This window comes from Doryrhamphus excisus, linkage group LG12 (genome assembly GCF_037039965.1).
Source record: "Doryrhamphus excisus strain RoL-2023G ecotype Guam linkage group LG12, RoL_Dexc_Guam_v1.1, whole genome shotgun sequence".
Classification (NCBI taxonomy): Eukaryota; Metazoa; Chordata; class Actinopteri; order Syngnathiformes; family Syngnathidae; genus Doryrhamphus; species Doryrhamphus excisus.
The window spans coordinates 19,092,411-19,118,667 of NC_136368.1; the positions used below are offsets into that span (position 1 = coordinate 19,092,411).

General features: G+C 40.6%; 4 protein-coding genes across 6 annotated transcripts; 2 read left to right on the forward strand and 2 right to left on the reverse strand.

The window, feature by feature from the left end:
• Positions 1-289: 289 nt before the first annotated feature.
• On the reverse strand, positions 290-7,270 carry tmem169b (transmembrane protein 169b). 2 transcript variants are annotated; one of them, XM_078795020.1, is made up of 3 exons: positions 7,213-7,270; positions 3,806-4,138; positions 290-2,604 (listed from the first exon to the last, which is right to left on the reverse strand). In XM_078795020.1, the coding sequence occupies exons 2-3, from the start codon at positions 4,074-4,076 to the stop codon at positions 1,970-1,972; spliced, it is 906 nt and encodes a 301-aa protein (XP_078651146.1). In that variant the 5' UTR covers positions 4,077-4,138; positions 7,213-7,270; the 3' UTR covers positions 290-1,969. The 2 variants fall into 2 exon arrangements, with proteins under 2 accessions (XP_078651146.1, XP_057938690.2); XM_058082707.2 differs by lacking the exon at positions 7,213-7,270 and adding an exon at positions 4,644-4,791.
• Positions 4,901-6,258, forward strand: LOC144901543 (uncharacterized). The gene is made up of 5 exons (XM_078795303.1): positions 4,901-5,357; positions 5,538-5,594; positions 5,661-5,787; positions 5,848-5,937; positions 6,021-6,258. Exons 1-5 carry the CDS (start codon positions 5,309-5,311, stop codon positions 6,199-6,201), a joined length of 504 nt encoding a protein of 167 aa, XP_078651429.1. The 5' UTR covers positions 4,901-5,308; the 3' UTR covers positions 6,202-6,258.
• LOC144901505 (uncharacterized) lies at positions 7,222-9,925 on the forward strand. Its single transcript, XM_078795021.1, has 7 exons — positions 7,222-7,345; positions 7,417-7,466; positions 8,032-8,222; positions 8,302-8,437; positions 8,504-8,545; positions 8,621-8,645; positions 8,725-9,925. Exons 1-7 carry the CDS (start codon positions 7,312-7,314, stop codon positions 8,847-8,849), a joined length of 603 nt encoding a protein of 200 aa, XP_078651147.1. The 5' UTR covers positions 7,222-7,311; the 3' UTR covers positions 8,850-9,925.
• Positions 8,571-22,242, reverse strand: pfkla (phosphofructokinase, liver a). 2 transcript variants are annotated; one of them, XM_058082700.2, is made up of 22 exons: positions 21,880-22,238; positions 21,006-21,079; positions 20,164-20,241; positions 18,239-18,428; positions 17,991-18,156; positions 16,651-16,695; positions 16,452-16,560; positions 15,804-15,899; positions 15,620-15,712; positions 14,086-14,211; positions 13,929-13,993; positions 13,708-13,771; positions 13,474-13,620; positions 13,322-13,392; positions 13,166-13,253; positions 12,942-13,094; positions 11,856-12,020; positions 11,727-11,788; positions 10,840-10,951; positions 10,659-10,758; positions 10,409-10,514; positions 8,572-10,331 (listed from the first exon to the last, which is right to left on the reverse strand). In XM_058082700.2, exons 1-22 carry the CDS (start codon positions 21,962-21,964, stop codon positions 10,184-10,186), a joined length of 2,343 nt encoding a protein of 780 aa, XP_057938683.2. In that variant the 5' UTR covers positions 21,965-22,238; the 3' UTR covers positions 8,572-10,183. The 2 variants fall into 2 exon arrangements, with proteins under 2 accessions (XP_078651145.1, XP_057938683.2); XM_078795019.1 differs by having other exon boundaries at positions 8,571-10,331; positions 13,474-13,771; positions 21,880-22,242.
• Positions 22,243-26,257: the final 4,015 nt, after the last annotated feature.

Sequence of the window (26,257 nt, forward strand, 5' to 3'; positions counted from 1 at the left end):
ATACAATGAAAATAGTTCCGCCGAGCAAACACGAGTTCACTTCCTGGATACAAAGAAAATAGTTCCGCCGTCATCAGCTATGCTTATGTTTGTTCCCTACGAAATAGGCCGACGTTTGTGTTAGTTAGTATATAAAAAAATCATATTAGTTATGATGTTTTGATTATTTTTTTAAAGTGGAACACTATAATATACGGAAATGTGAGCGGATCGATTAAAATCGGTTTTGTCCATACCAGAGTAGCGGCTTGAATGTAGATAAATCAAAATCAATACTGTTGCCATGCAACAAGGTGCCCTTTTTATTTATAAAATCCTTTACACCCTGAAGGTTTATCACATAAAGCATGGAATGCAACAAGTTCCGACCTGATGGTCTAAAAAAAAAAACATATTTCACAGCATTACTTGGTACGTTTAGAGACAATAATAATGTGTTTATACAGTACTTTATATCATAGATTTCACCAAAGACATATTTCAGTTAGCCTTGGATAGAGGTTTGAAACACATTTTTTTTTAAAAAGACAAAAACTGTATAAAACAACTATGTTCAAGAATCTACACTTAAATAGTAAAATAAATTAAACAAGCATTAAAAGCAGTTTCAACACTTGATAACGGACATTTGTATTATGATGAATGTGAAGACATATGTTGTTATTTGGACTTGGGCTTTGAATTATAGCTGGATCTATTTGCATAAAACTTGTCCAGGTGAACATGTAATATAGTAGAGACTGAAAGGTTCCAAGGTGCGGGGAAAAAAAAACATTTTTTGGTGAGCAAAAAAACATAAATAGAGCTATTTTGATGTGATGATCATGTAGAAAAAAAGTGACCACAAAATGCATATACTCCAGAAAATGTGTGTTACAATACTGTGCAAAAGGCTGTGATTACTATTTTTTTTTTTTTTACTAATTAAAAGTTGGGCTGCACGGCGGTGGAGTGGTTAGCGCGCAGACCTCACAGCGAGGAGACCAGAGTTCAATTCCACCCTCGGCCATCTCTGTGTGGAGTTTGCATGTTCTCCCCGTGCATGCGTGGGTTTTCTCCGGGTACTCCGGTTTCCTCCCACATTCCAAAAACATGCTAGGTTAATTAGCGACTCCAAATTGTCCATAGGTATGAATGTGAGTGTGAATGGTTGTTTGTCTATATGTGCCCTGTGATTGGCTGGCCACCAGTCCAGGGTGTACCCCGCCTCTTGCCCGAAGACAGCTGGGATAGGCTCCAGCACCCCCGCGACCCTCGTGAGGATAAGCGGTAGAAAATGAATGAATGAATGATTAAAAGTTTGAATCAGAAAAGTTCATACTCTTTAGAGTGACCTAAACCATAATACAACATATTACTATAATATTAATAATAAAAAATTATTGCAGTATGTGATTTTTAACAAATTTTTTTTAACTCAAAATATATATTAATTTGTTCATTCATAGACAAACAACTATTCACACTCACATTGAACTTGGAATTGAACTCAGCTCTCTTAGCTGTGAGGCCTGCGCGCTAACCACTCTACCGCCGTGCAGCCCCTGAAATATATATCATTTAGGTATTAGAATAATATATCAATACAAAAATATGACTCCTTCAACACTATTTATGAACATATATTATCCATCCATCAATTTTCTATGCCGCTTACCGTCACTAGGGTTGCAGGGGTATGCTGGAGCCTATCCCAGCTGACTCAGGGCACATATAGACAAACCTAACATGGATGTTTTTGGAATGTGGGAGGAAACCGGAGTACCCGGACGCACACGGGGAGAACGTGGAAACTCCACACAGAGACGCCTAATAGAGATTCGAACCCAGGTCTTTTGTTTGGCCAATATGCTAACCACTCATCCACCGTGCGGACCTAACATACATTATAGTGTTGCTGAAACAAATCTAACGGTGGTCCAAGACTTTTGCACAGTACTACGTGTGATGTCCTGTACTTCATTCCGTGTTACACCGACGACGTGTGGGCGAGTTCACTCGGGGATTTGCTCTGCAGAGTGCCAGACACGGTGTCCGAGTCCAGCAGCTCTATGATGCTATAAGGGGAGCAGTCCTCCAGACCCATCTTTCCGCAGGCCCAACCGCAGAAGCCCTTCTCCAGGTCCCTCACAGCCTGCCACCACCCACTGAGTGCCCAGGATACCTGCACCACGGCGGAGTAAAGCGCTAGAGACAAAGCCATGGGCATGATGAGCACCGGGTAGAAGATGATGAGGAAGGGGCAGATTGTAATCTTGTGCCAGAATGTCCGCTCCTCGTTGTACACAAGGAAGACGTTGTACCAGGTCAGAGTGCCGTAGTAGAACGAGGTGATGAAGGAGAGGATGAAGACCACGGGGGCACAAGAGATGCTCCACAGTACAACATGGGGTCCCTGACATACACCCAACCTGCACGCACGGTTCGAGTCATCCCCTGCCTCGCATTCCGCGTCGAGCCGCTCCTTTGACTTAGCCAGCTCACGCAGCTCCTTCTCAGTCATGGTCACGTGGATGTCGACCACCTGGCCTTTCTTCTTGCCCCGTGTGATGGTGCCTGTCAGTGTAACATAGCGGCTGTCTGGGGGGAGGTTCCAGCCTCCACCTGTTAAGAGGTAAAAGTCACAGACCACATGAGATGACTGGAGACATCAGCATGGACATCTATTGTTGGAATTTGATCAAGTAGAACCTTCGATAAAACCAATATACTATCATTTAAATTAAAAAAAGAGAGTCCTAAATGCATCTTTTTCAAGATTTGTTTGTGGAAAAATGAATTTCCGAAAAATGTCCAATGGGGTACTACAGTGTGGGACTGGCAAAAAGTGAATGGAGGTGTTCCCAGCCAGAGAAAATGCAGCCATAATTTGGGCCCCCCCGTCTAGCCAGTACCGGGGGTAGTAACAAAATATGTATCATACATGTTATTAGTTACCAGCAAAGCAATTACTTTCAAAAAACTTCAAATATGTAAAATAATAGCAATTTTGTTTTTTAGTGACTTACGTATATCATTGAGAGATGTTGCATTAAATTACAGTTAAGGTGAGCTTTTGACTTGTAATTCTCAACCATAACGCTAGAGGGTAGTGTTTTCCTGAGAGTGAACAACCACAACTTTGGTTGCCTTGCTTATTTAGCTTCCTGTAGTGAAGAACTGGGACTGAAGATTCAGATTGTTGATAAATTGATATCAGTGCATTATAAAGCACCACATTTCACTGGCGGTATCATCAATAGCGTTGTAAAATTTTTAAATTAATTCATTAGATTATAATTTATTATGGGAAACAATACAGGAAGTCCGGACTGTGTGTGGGTGTGGAAGGAGAATGGTAATGTATCAACAATCAGTACCTGTTACATTTGTTTACTTCCTGCTTTTCAAATTTTTATTTATTTTTATTTTATTATTATTATTATTATTTTATATTTTATATTATTTATGGTTATTATTATTTTTTTAAATTACTATTTCTTTTAATTTTTATTTATATTTTATATTGTTTTGGCACGGTGAGGCCCGACAGTAGCCTGTTTTGTTTTTGCAATAAAGAATAAAATAAAAAATAAATAAAATAAAAACATTGCCGGTTGACCACCTCCTCGTCACCCTTACTGCATCCAGGTAGACTTAACAATACAATCGTTAGCCTTAATGGTGCATTGCGATAGTGGTTGAGACGAGTGGCACCGTAAACAGAAGACCACCTGTTTAATGCCGTTACTCCGACACACTGGATATCATTCGCCTTTTGAACAGTATCCACTTTTTTGATGCGAAGCGAGACAAGATGCGTCACCTTCATTGGTAGGCGTGCAAAGGAAATTAGCCCCTTCCTCCGCGCTTCTCTCGGCTCCCTCTTCTTCACCTCCTTGGTCCTCACTGGGTCCCCTCTCCATGTCAGAGCGAAAGATGATAACGGACTCGGGACGCTGCTCTTTCTTCTTCCTCCTCTTCCTCCTTACAGACGGCCCCAGGTCGCCATCGTGGTTGGCTGATGATTCAGACCTGAGAGAGATGATCTGTGGGCTGCCTTCTCCTTCAGTTTGAGATTCCTCCACACTGGTCATGCTGTGAACTCTATGAAGCCTATTCTTTATGGAGATCTCATCCGTCGTGCTCAAAGTAGGAACTGGATGAATGACATAAAGAGAGACATAGAGAAAAAAAAGGCATTAGAATATTAGTATTTGTGTTACAAGTAATCCACAATGCACACCATCCTGACCTATATTCAATGTCCATTCATCCAAGCACTAATCTAGCTAATAAAATCCACCCAAAAACACCCCCCTCGACTCACGCATAATGACGATATTACCAATAATAAACAAGGCTTGATCGATTTGCTGACATTGTTGCTGATTTAATGTGTTTTAGCTATTTATACCGCAAATCATAAAAGAGGCGACATTATATTGCACAGCTAGATGGCTCATATAAATATGTGTGTGTTTCTTACGGTTTTTTTTTCCTGATTAACGATAAATGAAGGAATTCTCGCAACTAAACAGACAATGCAAACCATTATTCGCCCAGCTGATCTCCTCCCATTTAAATCCCACCCATGTCCGCTCTTTTGTCTACCGACACCACCCGTTAGGATAACGTTCTCTTATACGAATATGCACTCTTACCTTAATCAGACTGCTGTTGTATTAAGAACATTAACAATGACCACAAAAAAGATGCTACATTAGTGTTGCACTTGGCAGCAGGGAACACGGAGCCGTACAGATGGGTTACGCAAAATGACTTCCTGGATACAGTGGAGCCGAGCGCGAGGCATGCCGACAATGTACGTTAATTTGTTTCCAGAATAGCACTAGCCGTCGACCGTACAGATGCGTTACGCAAATTGTTTTCCAGAATAGCACCGAAGCCCCGCCCCTCACTTCCGTGGAGTACTATTCGAAAATAGCAAAATCTTTTACCAACATGATATAATTACATTAAATTCGGAGACCAATTGAGAAAATTATATATTGTATGAAAAAGCTATATTAATTATTGAAACGCCATCCTGAAATGTAATGGTTATTCATGATCCGGTGAATTTTTTGTATTTCATTTCAGTTATGAGCTTCTAAGCTAGCATAGCTGACACAACAAATAGATTATTAGCATACTTAATATTGACGAATAATGTGCTTGAGTGTGTAGTTTAAAGCTTCCTTTAAACATAATTAATGTTAAAGGAAATGTTAAAGTCAATGTTATGCTAGTTGAGCCCCACAAATCAGCAAATTGAAGCTAAAAATTGAGGACAGCTAATGCAAATGCTAAAGCCACTATAACTAAAATGGCATTCCAAATCTCACCGAATATTGACAGTCTCCTTTGCCAGCTGGGTAAGTTATTTTTGTACTATTTTACTAACTTATATGTATGATGTATTTGTTGGCCTCAAAGTATTTAAACACTCAACTAATGTGTTTAGGTGTTTGGCTAGCAGAGATGTTATAATGGATTAGATGAGTTCACATGAATTAATCATTGTATGTTGACTTTATTTTTGACAATTTGAATAGTTATTGAAGTCCGTGAGCTTTCCGCGAAGAAGACTCAAATCGACCGACAAATTGAAGGTAAATCTTAAACCTATTTTGGGGCCATTATGAATGAAATCCACTAATTCACGAATGTGCTTCCAGTTTATAAAGCTGACATTGCAGAAAAGAGGACTTCTAACCAAAAGATGCGCAGGAATATTGAGAAACTAGATGAGGACATTGGACTGAAACAGAACACTTTAAAACACAACAGGGCAGTTGCAAAAAGGTATGGACAGATTATATTAACGCAAAGGATGAAGGGACTTAAAAAAAAAATCTGTTACAGCATGAAGGCAACTCAAGGCTTGCTGATTCAGTATGAGCGGACTCTTATAGCAGAACTGGAGAGCGCTAAAGTCAATTACAGCAATGACAAGTGGGTCAATCTATTGCTAGTGTACTACATCATATACCGTTTACAATCACACACTGCTTTGTCTGTACTTCTGACCCATCAAGGGAAGCGTATGGAGACAAAATTGTAAGCTACAGTAAGCTTTTGCAGTCTCATGAAAAGCCATTTGCTCAAAAGCTGCAGGCTTACAACGTTGACATGGAAAGCCGCGCCAAGGCCTGCCATGATCAAGTGACAATAAAAGCCAAGGAAGTGGTGCATCTCACTGGTAACAATCACATTTAGTAAGGAGTATTAGGGCCACACTGAAAAGGAAACCAGTCATAAAGTTACGACTATAATGTCTTACTGTCCGGGGGGAAAAAAAAATTGCCACTTAATCTGCTCAAAAGAAACGTAACTGTAAAATTGTCATTGTTCTTAAAAAAAAAATGGGCCTTTCTTATCATAAAATTACAGTACAACTTTATTCTTGTAATAATATTATCTTTTAATATACTCTGCTCTGCTTTGTAAATATTTTTCTTGTAATACACGCTATATATAAACTTCATTTTTTTTTTCAATCAGTCATATCACCTCGTACTGCGGTGCGTGACCAAAATTAAAATAAATACATAAAACTTATATTAAACTTATACTATATTGACAGTTACTATGGTACCCATTATGTCATTGTATGGTCATATCACCTCCTACTTTGGAACATGACAAAAATTAAATAAATACATTTTTTTTAATTTTAAAAATTTTTAAATTTAAAAAAATTTTAAAAATTAAAAAAAAAATTTGGAAAGCAGGAAGTGAACAAATGTAACAGTTACTGATTTGCTTCTTCCTGCTCCTTTTGGACATGTGGAACTGTGAAGTGATTATGTGATGCATTCAATTGTAATCTGATGCATGTTCAAATGAAATTAAACCATTACCATTACCATTCTTTCCAGCGTGGCCCTAATGTTTTAAGTTAGTGCTAGGATGTTTTATAGCTATTTTTCAGTTAACATCCAATGTTTTACCAGATACCACTCCCCCTTCACCTTCCCCAGAGAAACCAGCTAACAGGTATCTACAGAAAACGGAATAATTCCGTGTAAATGGCTAACCAGAAAAGCTGAGGATTTTTCTTTCAGTGACCCCCAGCAGCTTCCCACAACAGAACTTGACAAAAAAACAGATACTTTATCCGTGGATGATTCTCCCGCTGTCGGCCTCAATGAGATAAAGGTACTGTGGTGTATTCTGTATTACTTTGTCATAGATCATCAATCGTCATTGTCTTGTTTAAACACAAACCTTAAGAGATGGCCGAGTGGTCCGGATGCTGCGGCAGATGGGGGGGATCTTGAGGGTCAGGAGAGGCCTTCATGCAGTGCTGATGACACACAGAGCAATATGCAAATTGTGAGGTTAAATTCACAAACAGACGGTAAGCAGAGATTGATTTGGTTCAATTTATAGCATATTCAAACTCAGTAAGGTTGTTAAATATTTCTTTAGAGTCAAGTGAGCTGCACCGTGAAGAAGCAGAGGACAAGGAGCCTGGGGCAGTAAGTAACAAGTTCATTCATTCATTTTCTACCGCTTTTTCCCCACGAGGGTCGCGGGGGTGCTGGAGCCTATCCCAACTGTCTTGGAGCGAGAAGCGGGGTACACCCTGGACTGGTGGCCAGCCAATCACAGGGCACATATAGACAAACAACCATTCACACTCACATTCATACCTATGGACAATTTGGAGTCGCTAATCCGAGTCCTAGCATGTTTTTTTGGAATGTGGGAGGAAACCGGAGTACCCGGAGGAAACCCACGCATGCACGGGGAGAACATGCAAACTCCACACAGAGATGGCCGAGAGTGGAATTGAACCCTGGTCTCCTAGCTGTGAGGTCCGCGCGCTAACCACTCGTCCACCGCGCCGCTGCTATTGAAAATAATTATTGTTATTGTTATCTACTATTGGTTTTGTTTGTTTTTTAAGGACTGTCAAAATGTCAATAGCTAGCTTTCCTTTGTGAATCTCTTGGAGATTAGTAAAGTATAATATCGATCTATTTATGCACAGTACGACACAATGCTCATAATGTCTTATAATAATGTTCTTTTTGTTCACAGGCGAAGAAAGCAACAGCATCAGAGGTAGAGGAGGGAGCAGAGGAAGAAATGGAAGAAGGAACAGCAGATGAAGAGCAGGCACCAGGCAACGAGGGCAAAGATGAGGAAGTCACTCAGTGTCAAGTGACTCATCCTCCATCTTCCTCAGTTCTAGCCGCCACTGTGCCCGTTACACCGAGATTCCACTTTAAGTAAGGTTTTAGGTCTACCATGCTTTTAGGTCTACCATCAAGCAAGAACTCATAATGACTGCTTGTGTGTTCACTTCAGCTTCAACCCAGCTTGTTCCCCAATTCAGGAAGAGTCCGATACCAAATCTCCAGCTTTCATGTTCTCACTCACCTCTAATCCCTGCACCCCAGGCTCCTCGAGTATCGGGTTTGATGTCGTCTCTTCTTGTGATGAGGTGAGGTGCGCGGGGGGGGGGGAAACGGAACATTTTCACCGGTGCATTCATGTCCCCATTTTGCAGGATTTATCCTTTCCATTTGGAAGCTCTTTTTTCAACGAGAAGGTATAAGTCTGTCCTCCAATGTCATTTCCTGTTTTCCACTTAAAAGCAAAACAAACCTCTGATTTCTGATTTCAGAAAAACACAGAGCAACAATCAGGCGGTAAACAGCTCATCTCTGCATGCTTATAGCGTGTTACCTTGCTTTGAACTACATGTTGCAACACGTGTTGTCTCTGCAGGCCTGGACTTCCTGTTCAACCAAACGGAGCAAAATGAAGACTTCCAATTTGCTTTCGCCTCCAAGAGCCCCACGGCTAACAAAGGAAAGACCACAGATCAATTCCCCTTTTCGTTCAACTTTTAAAAAAAGTTTTGTACATTCGCATACAAAGTTAAGAACAGTGTTCAGATATGAAGTTTTTAAAACAAGTTTATTTGTAAAAGGTCACTTCTGTGGTTCTTGTGACGTGTTCATTTGGTCGTTTCACCATTTCTAAACATATTTCTTTTCCACGATGACAACATTTCAACACCAATGCATCCCATTCCCGTTAAATATTGTAATTAAATGCATGACTATACCTATCATTTGCTGAGATGAATTACTTACAAAGATCAGCAGTTCCATCTCACAGCGTGTAAATATTTGAGGATACAGCATCTTAAATCAGCCTTTCAGTGTAAAATTAATGGACCTGTTAAGGATGAGGATGTTACAACATGGATACACAGCATTCATTCATTCACTTTTTGGCTCTCGTTCATGATTGATTCAGTAGTTTATCTCACAGGAGGTTCATTTTAACATGATTGCATTTAAAGGCATTATACAATGTCATTCAGTAGCATAACCTGACAAGGTTCAAGTTTGAAACCTCTAAATTCAAATGCAATACATTCAAAGTTGTACAATTCGAAATCTTACCAATAGGTGTTTTGGTGTTTGTTTTTGTGACGCCACCACAGAACGACACAAGAGAATAAAGTGTGGCGGTAAACACAGAACGTCTTGCAAAGTAGTGGTAACATAACTATGAAAGTGGCTTGGTCAAAATGTTTACATTGTATTCCAAAAGAAGTTAGCTTCTTTTACACTTGTATGACAGTTAGGAATGTTAAAATGTTATTGACAACATTACCTATACACTTAATTATAGGGTTAATAGAGAGTTTGACTCTGGAACAGACTAATTAAATTTCCATCACTTATCAAATGTGCAATTTTTTTGTTGGAAGAATCGCAGAATAAACTGTGTTTAACCTTTGAAGGTTCCTCTGTAATAGGAATAAATGGCTAGCTTGATACTGACATTCTCCTCCGATTTCAAATCAACATTTGCAATAAGATTGACTGTTGTAATCTAGACATTAAAAACAACTCCAGAGCTCTCTTCTGTCGGTCTTCAGTGCACTTCAAATACTAATTAAATGCATTTTAAACCACCATGTATTATCACTTATTTAAAAGTTGTTACCAACTCAGAGCGAATGAGATGTGTTTTCTGTGGAAAAAAGCAGACAAAAAAATGTTTTTTGACCACATGAATGCCCAATGAGATGCCCCTTTAAGATGCCCCTTTAAATAAATAACAGCAGTAGTTAATTTTACCCTTTGCAAATACAGGAGCAGGCATGTGGAAAATGTAAATACAGGCAGATGGTTTTTTAAAAAAAGTGCCGAGTGCGATTTGGGAGCACCTAGAAGCCAGAGTCAATGCTGAGAGAGCGACGGGTCACATGTTCAATCTCTCCTGGCACATATTCGCAGAAGCTGGTTTGATACTTTGCCAACATCTTCAGCATGGGACGCAGGTTAAACCACCACTGGACTTTGGGCATGCGGTGCCTGGAAGACATCATCCCATAATAATTTCATGACTCAAGATTTGACGACCGCACTGCAAAACAATTCCTGGAGCTTACTCAAAGTCGGTGACGTCTTTGAGTTCAGTGATGGGGCTGAACGCTACGATCTTCCTGTGGAGGCCGAGGACGCACGCGGAGTCTGGCGAGTTGGCGAAGACGCGACCTGAATGAATGAGTTTCACTTTACTGAAAGGAGATCCAGCATTTAAACCGTGTGCTTTCACACAGCAACATCGGACATTCACACAAAACGAATGTGTATAAAAAGCCGGCTTTTACATGCCAACTAGTATCTTTTGCTTACTACCTTGACGGAAGTTTTCGGTCAACTTCTCACTTATCCACTGGATGGCTCTCACTCCCAGCTTGGTGCCATAATTCCTGTCAAAAGGAGACGGTACCCCTCCCTGGTGAGTTCAAGGGAACAGAAAGAAACTCGTTTATCATTGATTCTTAGCACATGACCACTGCAGTTGGATAAGTCGTACCTGCTGGAGGTGACCCAACACATTGACCCGACAGTCAAAAATGTTCTTCCCCTCGGCTGAATACAGCTTGTGGAGGAAATCGGTAGTGTAATGATCGTGGGATTTTTCATTCCTGTCAAGGAAAAACAATGAAAATACAGCATAGGGGCTAATTAATGAAAATTAAATAATGGTTTTGTTGTAATGCAGCTGAAAGTACCGAATTTTCTGGACTATAAGTCGCACAAGGCCAAAAATGCATAATTAGGTAGAAAAAACATACAAAAGTCGCACTGGAGTATAAGTCGCATTTTTTGAGGGGTAATTTATTTTCCAAACTACTTGACCAAAACAGATATTAAGGACGTAATAAAAAAAAAAAACAAAACAAAAAAACTTAAACTGTATTATGGAAAGCAGGAAGTGAACAAATGTAACAATTACTGATTACAAAAGTACCAGATGGAGGGGTAGGATTTAATAAACTTTGCTTCTTCCTACTCCTTTTGGACATGTAGAACTGTGAACTGATTATGTGATGCATTCAATTGTAATCTGATGCATGTTCAAATGAAATTAAACCATTACCATTACCAAGTTCTAACATTAATAAAAGAATAGAGAACAGGCTGAATAGGTGTAAGATATGCTAACACAATGGTTATTCAGCTACACAATAAATAAACATAAACAGAAAAGGTGTCCAGTGTTTATGTAACATAAACAGTTTTTTCATTTATAAGTCGCTCTGGAGTATAAGTGGCAGGAACAGCCAACCTATGAAAAAAAGTGTGACTTATAGTCCGGAAAATACGGTATATTAATTGTCAAAAAAAAAAAAAAAAAAGAAGTCAGTCGGTCTTTGTGCAAGCTGCAGCACCTGGTTTCGTCCAGGTAAATGGACTGACCTCAAAACGAGCCCCCGCTGGATGTCCTTCTTCATTTTCTCCGTTAGATGTTCCACGTTGGTCTGTGAAAAGACAGAATGATGAGACGCAATGTGGAGGGAAAAACTGGATCTCTCCGAGTTATGCTACCTTCAGGTCATGGATGTTAAAGGGGTCCTCAAAGATGTAGGCTGCATCAGCGCCCACGGCGATACCGGTGCTGGTTGCTAGGTAACCGCAGTATCCGCCCATCGTTTCCACCACAAACACGCGCCTCTTTGTCCCGGAGGCAGATTGCTTTATCTTGTCACAACCCTAAGGGCGGAGGTAAACTAAAATTCAGTGTCAAGGAGAGATAACTGTAGGTTGGGTGTGTGCGGAGTACGAATTGTCAAACAAATGGCAAACCGACAGAATTGGTAATGGTAATGGTTTGATTTCATTTGAACATGCATCGGATTACAATTGAATGCATCACATAATCAGTTCACAGTTCCACATGTCCAAAAGGAGTAGGAAGAAGCAAAGCTTATTAAATCCTACCCCTCCATCTGGTACTTTTACAATCAGTAACTGTTACATTTGTTCACTTCCTGCTTTCCTAATTAAAAATTTTTTTTTTTTAATTTTTAAATTTTATAAATTTTTAAAAAATTAGTAGGAGGTGAACTGTTTGTTCACTTCCTGCTTTCCGAATATAGTTTAAGTTTTTTATTTATGTATTTTTGTATTTATGTAATTTTTTAATATACTTTTAAATTTTGCATTTTTAAAATATTTGTATTTTAAATTTTGTTTGTATTTAAAATTTTGTTTGTATTTTTAATTTTTTTTAATTTGTAAAGAAGTAGAGAAGTATTGGATGACATTTTTAGCTAATTGGTTATTTTTAGCCTTATGCATTATTTTAGCTGTTTGAAGATGAACTATATCAGCAAGTTGAAGTATTTGTGATTTTAGAAATAAGGAGTTAGTATGTTCTCTGTAGGCGGCATTATGAATTAAACTTACTGACCTTTTTTTGCAGTACATGTAGTGAGTGAAGATTGCTTTTATAGTTATTAGCCCATATTTCCACACAATAAGTAAGATATGGTAAAACCAAAGAGCAATAAAGAGTGGGGAGTGATTTCTGATTGAGAACAAATTTTGTCTTATTAATTGTGTAAAACTAAGACAAATTAAAAGCACTTAACTCTTAATATAGCTCTTAATATCTCACAAGTTTAGCATTACCTCCATGGCGGCATTGACAGCGGTGTCGGCTCCCAAACTGAAGTCTGTTCCAGGGACATTGTTGCTGATGGTAGCCGGAATAACACACATGGGGATGCACAGCTCATCGTAACGACCTCGGGCCTCAAAGAGCTCCAGTACGCCTCGGTAGGCCTTCGATTGTTGCGAAGAACATCATTGAAGAAGGTATGTTGACCAGTGGTTGTGAAAGTGTTTTAGTATACCTCAAATCCTCCGATCACGAGCAGGGCGGAGATGTTGTACTTGGCGATGTTCTCCACAACCTTCTCCATGTGTTTGCTTGGAAGGGTTCTGATGGCAGTTAAGGAGGTTTAGTATTATAGTATTAAGAAGCATACCAGACCAGTGCTCCAGACCACCTTTTGGTCCCTAACAGTGACCCCCCTTGGCCGGTCCATCCTGCCACATTGTGCCACTGCATTTCAAACACCTGCAGAGACACACACAAGTCGCTTGTTGCACGTTGCTACGATCGATCCACAGTGACGGACGCAAACGTCTGAGGCCTCACCTCTCCGTTGGCAAAGCCCTGAAAGCCGTCGTGAACAGCGTAGACCTTGTGTCCGTGAGCGATCGCCAACCTCACCGCTGACCTCACCGCCGCATTCATCCCTGCTGCTGGGGCGCCAACGTTTAGGACAGCCAGAGTGAAGTTGCTCTGAGGTGGGACGTAATTCAGCATGTTAAAATTGAATATGTGTGGTGTGTGTGTGTGTGTGTGTGTGTGTGTTTGAGACATCCTCACCTGAGACTGGGCAGGCTTCTGGAAGGCAAGAAGCTTGTAGATGTTCCAGTTGTTTTCAAAACTCCTGCAAGAAAATCTACATATCATCTACATATCAACAAAATATTTAAAGGCGTCTTCTGAGTGCCTTATATTTGCTTAAATATAAAACTCCTTGCTATATGCATGCTATACAAGCTACTAATACTACACACAATCTTAGCAAACGTTGTAGTACTCACCCCCCACGCAATTTAACCGCCTCATTAAAGCGCTTTTCATTCATGGCCGTCTGCACCAACTTTGTCTGCAAGAGAGAGCGTATGTAGTAAACATAGTGTCATTATTTGGAGGTTCTCCTCTGAAATATGAAGCTCAGGAGACGGAAGGGAGACTCACCATCTCCACGCACTCCATGAGAGGCAGACGCACCGCATGGTTCCCCGAAAGGCCAATGACGCAGGCCGGGGTGTCAGGAGATGCCTCCATCAGGGCGAGGACTGCCTCCACGCCTAATTTACTGCTCTGAAGAGGAACAGAGGCAGGATGGGAGAAGATGATTAAATTTGACCATCTATGAATAGATAAGAAATCTGATTTTAAACCATAATGCCTTCCTGCAGTGTACAGGTTGAAAGAGATTTTGCGCTTGCTGAAGCAAAAGTCAACATATACAACAGACAGAGTGGGTGGAAATGAAGAATATGAGCCATTCAAACAACATCACTACCTGTGTAAAGCGTGTTTGCGGGCGTTTATTTGCTTGTCTGTCTGTTTTCATTCAAACTAACTTGAAAAAGTTTTGTATGGATTTGGGCGAAATTGTCAAGAAACGTCGGAAATGTGACATGGAAGATCTGATTACATTTTGGGGATGACGCGACTCAATGTCTGGATCCAGGAAGTATTCTTTAACAATGCAATCAATCAATCAAACTTTATTTGTAGAGCACTTTTCATACATAGAATGTAGCACAAAGTGCTTTACATGTAAAAAAAAAACAACAAGACAAATATATACACACACACACTTGCACAGACACACACACACATAAGAAGTTTGTTTGAGTACAGAGGAACCAGTTCAGGAAGCGCTGCCCACGGCCCAGGCCATGATGCCACAACTCAGGGGGGCCACCACACAACAGGTAGGCAGGGGGACCCGCAGAACTCCCAGCCACCCCAGTCGGTAAGCCCCATAAGCTGGAGCCCATCCCAACTGTCTTCAGGCGAGAGGCGGGGTACACCCCGGACTGGTGGCCAGCCAATCACAGGGCACATATAGACAAACAACCATTCACACTCACATTCATACCTATGGACAATTTGGAGTCGCTAATTAACCTAGCATGTTTTTGGAATGTGGGAGGAAACCGGAGTACCCGGAGAAAACCCACGCATGCACGGGGAGAACATGCAAACTCCACACAGAGATGGCCGAGGGTGGAATCGAACCCTGGTCCTCATAGCTGTGAGGTCTGCGCGCTAACCACTAGACCGCCGTGCACACTGGATATATGTGATAAGAAATATAAAAACACAAAATAAGAATATAGAAAGTATATATAGAAATAATGACATAAAAAGTAAAAGAACATTAATATATTATATATATATATAATTATATAAGAACATTAATAAAAACTAAAATAAGCATAAAATAACCATTAGATAACAGTCAAGTTCAAAAGGTTAAAAAAAAAAGAGTAAAACTAAGAGCAAGAGTTAAAAGCTAAATTAAATAAGTGGGTCTTGAGCCTATTTTTAAACATCTCAACGTTCTCTACGGCCCTCAGGTCCTCCGGCAGGCTGGCCATAAAACTGGAAAGATGCCTCACCGTGTGTTCGTGTTCTAACTCTGGGAATACATAACAGGCCGGTATCGGACGACCTCAGGGGGTCCGCAATAACATATGCATTAAAAACAACTCACCAGTATCCTGTCAAACGCCGAGGGCGTTCCTCCTCGCTGAACATGTCCCAGTACGGTGACTCTGGTGTCATAATTCAACCGCTTTACCACCAGCTTCAGAGACACGTGAATGCATCTTCAGCATATTATGGGATTCTACAAAGGTTGTGTTATAATGGAGCGGCAATAAGATCCTTCAACGTACATCTTTGAGATAAGTGGAGGAGATGGGCCGGCCGTGGATATCAATAGCTCCTTCTGCAACTATTATAATGTTGAGTCTGGACCCTCTGATACGACTCTGGAAGTACACACACACACAAAGTTATAGCGGTTAGGAATGCACTGATGCACATTTTTATCAAATTTGTAATTAATGAAGTTAACTTGGATATCTGAAACCTGATACTGATCCTGGAGCAGCTTGCCCCATTCCTATTAGCAAAGCATAGCAAAAAACCACAGAACAGAACTAGGGATGGGCGTTTGACTACATTCATTCATTCATTTTCTACCGCTTATCCTCATGAGGGTCGCGTAGGTGCAGGAGCCTATCCCAGCTGTCTTCGAAATGATGGCACAAATCCATTCAGGGCCGGTAAATGTATTTTTTTTTTATATATATCATTTTCCAATTCCGCTATTCTCTTCTGTTCCCATACTGCCTGCAGGAGTTTCCATAGTGTGGGTTTCGAACTCGAAAAGAGACCGCAAACAAGTTGAGACTTCATCAACATAATTCATTAATTGTATTAATCAACAATCAATTTCACTGAAAACGACATTCCTAGCAATCATTTCTTTCGATTTTTTATGCCCATCCCTGAAGTGACAATAAGTATTGACCGCTCACCGCCTCGAGACGGTCACACATGCGATCCTCCCAGCCGTCTTTCGGAGGGGCCTCTGGGATGAAGAGCCAATCGGCGCCGGATGCCAGAGCGGACACCAGAGCCAGATAACTGGAGAAAAAGTCCAAATATTCTAGCTGTGTTTGGGTCAGTTCAGAATGTGTTGCACGGCGTGGAAAAAAAAAAGGCCTTTCAGCTCACCCGCAGTGACGACCCATGACCTCCAGGACAAATGTCCGCTGGTGGCTGTTGGTAGAACGACAAGCACGTCATTTTTGTGAAGAGCTTCTGTATACAGTACTGGGAAAAATATGTTGAGGTTATTCAGCATATAAATACATGCATTCTTCCTGATATCCCATACTGAAGCTCTTCCCTCAGACTAATGTCATTTCTCTATTGCAGGGGTCGGTAACCCTTACTGTCAAAACAGACATTTTACAGACTCTTATACTAAAGAAAAATAGTCTGGAGCTGCAAACGTAACACAAAGTTTAGTCTTTTTTTTCTATTTGCCCTTTACAACACTACAATACAACAAAGAGAAATGCAGTTTTACCAAGCCTATATCTCATTTATATGCTTTTTATGCCTTTTGTTTTCTTTTTTTTTGATGTGGCTTTTTTGCATCACTTCCTTCCAAAGAAGAGTTAAAAGAACATGAAATGTTACGTGAAAAAAGTGGAGTCACATTCAAAGTGCTACGACTTCAGCATCGTTTTTTTGTGTGTGACAATTGTCAATATAAAAAAAAAGCATAATCAAACACCTTCACGTTATGCCTATAGTACACATTATGTAAAATGTATTATTTTCACAGCTTAATATAAACAGTAGGCTGCACGGTGGACGAGTGGTTAGCGCGGAGGCCTCACAGCTATGAGACCGGAGTTCAATTCCACCCTCTGTGTGGAGTTTGGCGAGGTTACGTTGATTGGCGACTCCAAATTGTCCATAGATATGAATGTGAGTGTGAATGGTTGTTTGTCTATATGTGCCCTGTGATTGGCTGGCCACCAGTCCAGGGTGTACCCCGCCTCTTGTCTGAAGACAGCTGGGATAGGCTCCAGCACCCCCACAACCCTTGTGAGGAAAAGCAGTAGAAAATGAATGAATGAATAAAAACAGTAGGCTGCACGGTAGATGAGTGGTTAGCGCGCAGTCCTCACAGCTATGAGACCGGAGTTCAATTCCACCCTCTGTGTGGAGTTTGGCGAGGTTAGGTTAATTAGCGACTCCAAATTGTCCATAGGTATGAATGTGAGTGTGAATGGTTGTTTGTCTATATGTGCCCTGTGATTGACTGGCTGGCAACCAGTCCAGGGTGTACCCCGCCTCTTGCCCAAAAGACAGCTGGGACAGGCTCCAGCACCCCCACAACCCTCGTGAGGATAAGCGGTAGAAAATGAATGAATGAATATAAACAGTTGTTAACTTCTTTTTACACTTGAGTGCCATTAAAAGATGTTAAAATGTTAGATTAGAGTTAATGCTGATTTTATTTGATTAATCAGTGCATGAGAATGAAGCGCATGTTCCACCTTTGTGCAGTCGTCATGATCGCGTCAATGATCTCCATGATGCGGTGCAGCGCCGAGTCTGCTCCAATGGTCATGTCAGTGCCACAGAAGTCGTTGTCTATGGAACCCACCAGCCCCACGATGTTAAGGTGGCTATACTGCTTCGCCAGATCATCAGTTATCCTCCCTGAAAGAGACGCAGTCTTGTGGAAATAAATGATGCTGATCAAGTACGGGTTGGGTCGCCGGTCTTTGCATGGTGGGCTCACCCTTCTGCACGAGTTCGTCCAGCAGGCTGCTCCACTCCTTGCGGAAGATGTTGGCTCCAGTGAGGCTGCCGTCGCCGCCGCACACACACAGGTTAGTGATGCCTCTTTTCACCAGGTTGTAGGCCGCTGCCAACCTCCCGTCTCGGCACGTGAAGGCCTTGCATCGCGCGCTACCGATCACCGTCCCACCCTGAGCCGGCGATGTCATAACACAACATAAGCTACAGACCATTACTACTACGAATACTGATGCTAATTTAACAATAATGACGAATGGAAGGTTTGGATTCCATTCAAATATGGAACAAGGAAACAGAACATTTCAAACATCTATGAAATACAAAACAGAATAAACATAAACTACATTCAGTTTGTGCATTTAAATGCTGAGGAATGCTGTTGCTGATTAATACATGCCAACATATCATAGCAATCCCACGATACCATGCACATATACTCAGCATTTGGGAAGTGCCTTGAGGCGATGCCGCAATGCCAAACTATACAGTCAAACCTTGTCTTCAGTCTGCTTCAAAAGGTCCGACACACGAAAGCCAAATACATTATTCCATTAAAAAAAAACATGTTATTGAGAATGATTATAGTTTTACATAAATAAACATTTAATATCACTTTTAGTTTTATTGAAGACTAGCAAACACGGTAAGGGGACGGAAGAAAAAATTGTTTTGTGTGCATTCTATGAACAAATAAACCACCGACACACACACACACATTATAAAGATGATTGGCCGGAATCTGTCCGTAGTGTCCCCATCTGGAGTCACAAATGTGTGGATGCTTTTTTTGCCATTATTTTTGTCACAAACCACTGGGATTCATTCATTCATTCATTTTCTACCGTTTATCCTCACGAGGGTCGCGGGGGCCAATCAGAGGGCACATATAGACAAACAACCATTCACACTCACATTCATACCTATGGATGTAATCTAATTAAGTGTTTTGCTTTTGCTGTATTTTTCCCCACACAGAAGAGTACCAGCAAACCCATTGAGGATGATGTCGAAATGTGATGATAACCACAGAACTTAGGCTACATTCACACTAGAGCTGAGCGATATATTGATACTTTAATTTCTTTTAAGAATATCAAAAACAAGCATATTGTTCATATCGATGTAGTGCACCCAAGTGCAAGCTAGTAAGGGCAAGCTCTGTATCTCCTGCGGCGTTTTTAGCATTTAATATTGCTTTATTTATTACTTTCTAACTGTTTTTGGCACCATAGCGCCCCCTTAAGCAAGTGTGCAGCTATGGATGTTCATCTTGTTGCCTCTTGCTCAGCTTTGGGCACCCCTTCACCGTGTCTGTGCGCACATAATTTATCGTTCTAATTTACATTTCAATACACTTGCATGCTATATATGAATATTCATATGTTACTTCAAACATGGCCTGTGCAGTTAATAAAGAACTAATTGGAGGTGGACTAGCGTCCCAGAAGAAACAACTTCAGAGGTTCCACTGTACTTCTGGAACTAGAGTCCAAAGGCTATATCTACTGTGACTGTAAAAAAAAACAATACAACAGGAGTTAAAACGACAAAAACCACGACAAGACTGTCGCTTCTCAGTAGAAGCGCATGCCTTTCAAATGCCACTCAAGGTTGCAGGTTCCAAATTGCATTCCACGTGCAACTTGGTGCTTCTCCTTTAGAGAGTTAAAACCGCACAAGGACAGCTAGCTACGCCACATGAACCAAGGCCCTCTTACCGGTTTATAGCCTGCGTATTATGCAGGTAAGGCGAGATGGTCGAGATAAAATGTCCTATTAGAATCATAAAAAAAGAAAGAGAAAAAACATATATTGCCACATTATAGAGGGAGGAAGACGCTTGTGTTGACCTGCTAAAGTAACATGAGGAGGTCTAGTCATAGTAAGTCAGCAGCTCCAACCTACCAGCTGGATGATGTTGGTCACACTTTGCCAGTGGGCTAGTTGGATGTTATCGCCACCATCCACCAGACCCTGGTAACCCTAGTCAGCAAGTCAAAAAAACATAATATACTATAATAAATTGCATTAAATACATAAAATTCTGTTAAAAGTAACAACTCATACAAAACTATTAGATGCTATAAAGCATAGGTTCCCAAAGTATGCAGATTGTCATAGGGGGTAAGTAAATACAAATTACAAATGACAAACACTGAGATTTACGTAATGCAACTGAACGCTTCATATGAACATACACAGTGCAGAAGAAAGGTGATAGCATACAGTTCTTCAATGGTCTGTGTGCATATATAAATGTCATATATCAAAGATATCGTATTTTCCAGACTATAAGTCGCACTTTTTTTTCATAGGCTGGCTGTTCCTGCGACTTATACTCCAGAGCGACTTATAAATGAAAAAAATGTTTATGTTACATAAACGCTGGACACATTTTCTGTTCATGTTTATTTTTTTTATGTAGCTGAATAAGCATTGTGTTAGCATATCTTACACTTATCCTTTTATTAATGTTTAAACTTGCCTTCCAAGAGGATGTAATGTCTGTTTTGGTCAAGTGATTTGTAAAATAAATTACCCGCAAAAATGCGACTTATGTATGTTTTTTTCTACCTAATTATGCATTTTTGGCCTTGTGCGACTTATACTCCGGAGCGACTTATAGTCTAGAAAATACGGTATCTCACAGTGTGGTTTCTGTTTTTTCAGTGTTCAGGATGGGGGTACTGTGAAAGGTTTGGGAACCACTGTTGTACAGGATGTGTGTACTATGTACACTGTTTTACCTCATATATAAGGTAGACCTTGGCTCCAACATAAATGCCCATTCTGGTTACAGCTCGCACAGCAGCATTCATCCCTGCGCCAAAAACAGGTTCAAAATGTCAACATTGTCTTAGCAACAATACAATATTCATTCATTTTCTACCACTTATCCTCGTGCTGGAGCCTATCCCAGCTGTCTTCAAATGAGAGGCGGAGTACACCCTGGACTGGTCGCCAGCCAATCACAGGGCACATATAGACAAACAACCATTCACACTCACATTCATACCTATGGACAATTTGGAGTCGCCAATTAATCTAACCCGTTATGTCATTGTATGGTCATATCACCTTGTACTTCGGTACGAGGTGCAGTATTAAAAAAAAAAAACAACCTTAAACTGTATTATGGAAAGCAGGAAGTGAACAAATGTAACAGTTACTGATTGTAAAAGTACCAGATGGAGGGGTAGGATTTAATAAGCTTTGCTTCTTCCTACTCCTTTTGGACATGTGGAACTGTGAACTGATTATGTATTTACTAATTATGCATTCAATTGTAATCTGATGCATGTTCAAATGAAATTAAACCATTAGCATTACCAAAGTATGGCAATATGTGCCTTATTTCTGTAACTGGACAATTATCAAATGAAGTTTACATGCATTAGTTCCAGTTACTAAGGTCTATGAACACTCCATCAGTGCTGTAAACTGTAGTTTTTTTTCTTAACTACGGTAGTTTGTCATTATTGTGTGTTGTACTTTACAGTACTGTGTCAACAACGTATGGACGCAGCGTACTTTAGCAATGGCTAGCTTAAATTGTACTCGAGTGTTGCTGATATTGTTGAATTAAATAATAATAATAATAATAGCCGTGTTTGGAGTCACCTTGTGCGTCTCCTCCGCTAGTGAGCACCGCTATTGCTCGGCCTGCTCCCGTCATCTTCAACTTCTCCAGGTCCATCGAGGACATTTTGACAAGGAATCTGTCAATAACTGGGATAAAGTCCTTACTGGGAGAGTTTAGGCTTGTTTTATGTACTCGCTGGTCCGAAGTAGTCACTTCCTGTATAGAAGAGCGGGCTTTAACCTTCCACCTTACGTGTTGTCTGTCCTGCAGTTGACTCCGCCTCCTCCGAAGGCAAAATGGTTTTGTTAACCCGTGCAGGCCGATATTTCGTGCAACAATTCGTTGAGTGGATGACACACACTAAACACCGCCCTTCCGGTAGAGGCCGAAAAACACTGAAAGCAGAAAAATAAACCTTTGGCACGTACAACACGGACTCTTTTCAAGTAGGCGTGGTTTACACAATGTATACTATTGCGACACCTTCAAAACACATCCAAATGATCATATTATATTACTGTGGTTGTAGTGTTACATTTAATATTTTATTAAATTATATTATTATTTTTTTGAATACCAAAAAAAATGACTGAATAGGAAAACAAAATACAAATAGATATAACACAATGTGCTCAGGAACAGGCCACAAACCTTACAAAAGCACTTGACAGCTTTACAGATGTCATGACCCTCACTAAACACCCAAAAATTACAGTGGGTGTTTTGTAGAGAGCATTGAGCTGTGTGAGAAATTTCAAGCCAATCCACCATATATTATGTCATATGTCAGAAAAAATTAATCACAGGCAACAGACAAATCTTCACTCTATTCTGTGCAACATGTTAGCAGTGGTAGAGATGCATTCAGGAACCACTCTGCTCAACAAACCGTCTGGCAACTTATTATTATTTATTATTTAACATTTATTAAAGGGGTGCGTATGAGGCATTTATTTGAGCGGAGTAAATATGATATTCAAAAGAAAAATCAACAGACCACCACTAGTATGTTGGGTACAGTACATCAGCATTTATTCCATGCATGACTTGCTTGGATTATATTCTCCCAGATTATCAACTGTACTGTACTGTGGAAAATACAGGAATCGAACATGAGAGGACTCGGTTGATCGTAATGCCATTCAACAGGTAGAGGAGCGTAATAAAGAAACTGGATACTCGGTATACGAGGCCACATGATGTCCACGGTTAGAAAAAGCTTCACAAAAATTCAGACACAAATTGATATTTTGGATTAAATAACAGAGACAATTGCAGAAAGGAAAAAATAAAACCCAAAAACGTATACATTGAGTGGTCTTTTTGACCTTGTGTTTGTGTCCCCTGATTGGCTTTTGTTGAAAAGATACGTTAAAAGTACAATGTATGTTGCTAAGTGCAGTACATAGCAATACTTCAAATGATTTGATCCACTAAACATAAAACTAATACTGTCCTCATATCTGTTCGTTGTGCTCTTTTTTTTTAAATAATACTCCAAGAAGAAGCTGCCAAAAAATGAAAAAGAACACTTACTTCATTCAAAATAAATTATTCAATAATAGTGTAGGCCAGCTACGTAAAGTAAAATAATGAAAGTAAACATAAGACAATCATACTTCACAGATCAGATTACAACACATGACGTTAATTCACATAAAACACAACAGAGATGGATGAAGGTGGCTCAAATTGAGGCCTTTGTAAAGCTTTAAAGCAAAAAAAAAAATGCAAGTACAAATCTTAGGTTCATCTCTGCTGCCTGCGCACCTGAAAAGTTCAATACTGATGTAAAACACATCATGAAAATGCTTCTTTTCAGCTAATTTAAGCTGATCGTTGGTGACAAAATTCTCAGTCAGAGTTATATTTACTGATGTTTATATACAGAGGAAAATAACACTGAAATTATATTAATAAAAATTAAAAACACAACTTATTTATGTGCGGCTTATACTCCTCAATTGCCACCGTCCTCCATCGCTTTGTTTTCAAGTCACCAAAATAAAAAATAAAAAAAAATCCCTTTTTTAAACACAGCAAGCCTAAAGTAGTTTAACATTGCTGAGTTTATGTAATGAAGAGCATCAAAAAGCAGCAGAGCAGTATCTTTACATGTCATTGCATTTGTCGCCATCTAGCGGCTGTTATATTGCTCCTGCTCTCAACCGGCAACCTGAAGCGTTCAAAATAATAATAATAAAAAAAAATACAATAAGAAAATATTAGCAATTTCTTTAGCTCCACAAACAACCAGTCGCTGTGTGTCTAGCCTGCTAGACATTCTTGATCCTGAGCAAGCAATCTATGTCTCTAATCACTTTTTGCAAACAATTACCCTGCTGGAAAGAGTTACATGGGAGATGCTGCACCTAAAAATGAAACGGAATGTGTAATTGCTTCATAATAGCAGTTCATTCATTCATTCATTTTCTACCGCTTTTTCCTCACTAGGGTCGCGCGCTGGGGTTGCTGGAGCCTATCCCAGCTGTCTTCAAGCGAGAGAGGCAGGGTACACCCTGGACTGGTCGCTAGCCAATAAATCACAGGGCACATATAGACAAACAACCATTCACACTCACATTCATACCTATGGACAATTTGGAGTCGCTAATTAACCTAGCATGTTTTTGGAATGTGGGAGGAAACCGGAATACCCGAAAAAAAAAACATGCATGCACGGGGAGAACATGCAAACTCCACACAGAGATGGCCGAGGGCGGAATCGAACTCAGGTCTCCTAGCTGTGTTGCCTGCACGCTAACCACTCGTCCAAATTCAGCAACTCATTCATTCATTCATTCATTTTCTACCGCTTTTTCCTCACTAGGGTCGCGCAGGGGTTGCTGGAGCCTATCCCAGCTGTCTTCAAGCAAGAGGCGGAGTACACTCCCGGACTGGTCGCCAGCCAATCAATCACAGGGCACATATAGACAAACAACCATTCACACTCACATTCATACCTATGGACAATTTGGAGTCGCTAATTAACCTAGCATGTTTTTGGAATGTGGGAGGAAACCGGAGTACCCGGAGAAAACCCACGTATGCACGGGGAGAACATGTAAACTCCACACAGAGATGGCCGAGGGCGGAATCGAACTCAGGTCTCCTAGCTGTGTTGCCTGCATGCTAACCACTCGTCCAAATTCAGCAACTCATTCATTAATTTTCTACCGCTTATCCCCACAAGGGTCGCGGGGGTTGCTGGAGCCTATCCCAGCTGTCTTCAAGCGAGAGAGGCAGGGTACACCCTGGACTGGTCGCTAGCCAATAAATCACAGGGCACATATAGACAAACAACCATTCACACTCACATTCATACCTATGGACAATTTGGAGTCGCTAATTAACCTAGCATGTTTTTTGTAATGTGGGAGGAAACCGGAGTACCCGAAAAAAAAACCATGCATGCACGGGGAGAACATGCAAACTCCACACAGAGATGGCCGAGGGCGGAATCGAACTCAGGTCTCCTAGCTGTGTTGCCTGCACGCTAACCACTCGTCCAAATTCAGCAACTCATTCATTCATTTTCTACCGCTTTTTCCTCACTAGGGTCGCGCAGGGGTTGCTGGAGCCTATCCCAGCTGTCTTCAAGCGAGAGAGGCAGGGTACACCCTGGACTGGTCGCTAGCCAATCAATCACAGGGCACATATAGACAAACAACCATTCACACTCACATTCATACCTATGGACAATTTGGAGTCGCTAATTAACCTAGCATGTTTTTTGGAATGTGGGAGGAAACCGGAGTACCCAGAAAAAAAAAACACGCATGCACGGGGAGAACATGCAAACTCCACACAGAGATGGCAGAGTGTGGAATTGAACCCTGGTCTCCTAGCTGTGAGCTGCACGCTAACCACTCGACCGTCATAATAGCAGTTTAAATTCACTATTCCGATAATGCAGATTGCGTTATTACTTTGTATTTGATGTACGGCTGCAATTCCATTCTGATGTGTTACTGTAAAAAAAAAAATAATAATAATTATTAGATGTTAGCGTTCATTCTTTGTTGATTGACAAGTTACACGTGGTCCTGCTGCTATGATGTCGCATTATTTATTATTTAGTGCTATTAGCGCCACTAAATCCGGGAACCGTAGCGGCTTTAGGAAATGTAATTACAGCCACCACTGTGGACACTAAAGGCGGACGCACCCATTGACTAATTAATAGAGGTACGGCGTCTATTAGAGTGGAGGACACTATTTGAGAATATACTGTACGGTAAAAAGAAAAATGGTTGCGACAATACAGATATGCACGATTCAAACATTCCCATATACAGTAATTGGTCCAGTCCAGTTTTTGCCGGTCCTTGTACAATCCTGAGATGAGACTTGAGTGGAAAGGGCAAAGTTTTTTGTGTTTTTCGCTGATGACAAAAAAAAAAAAAAAAGTATGAT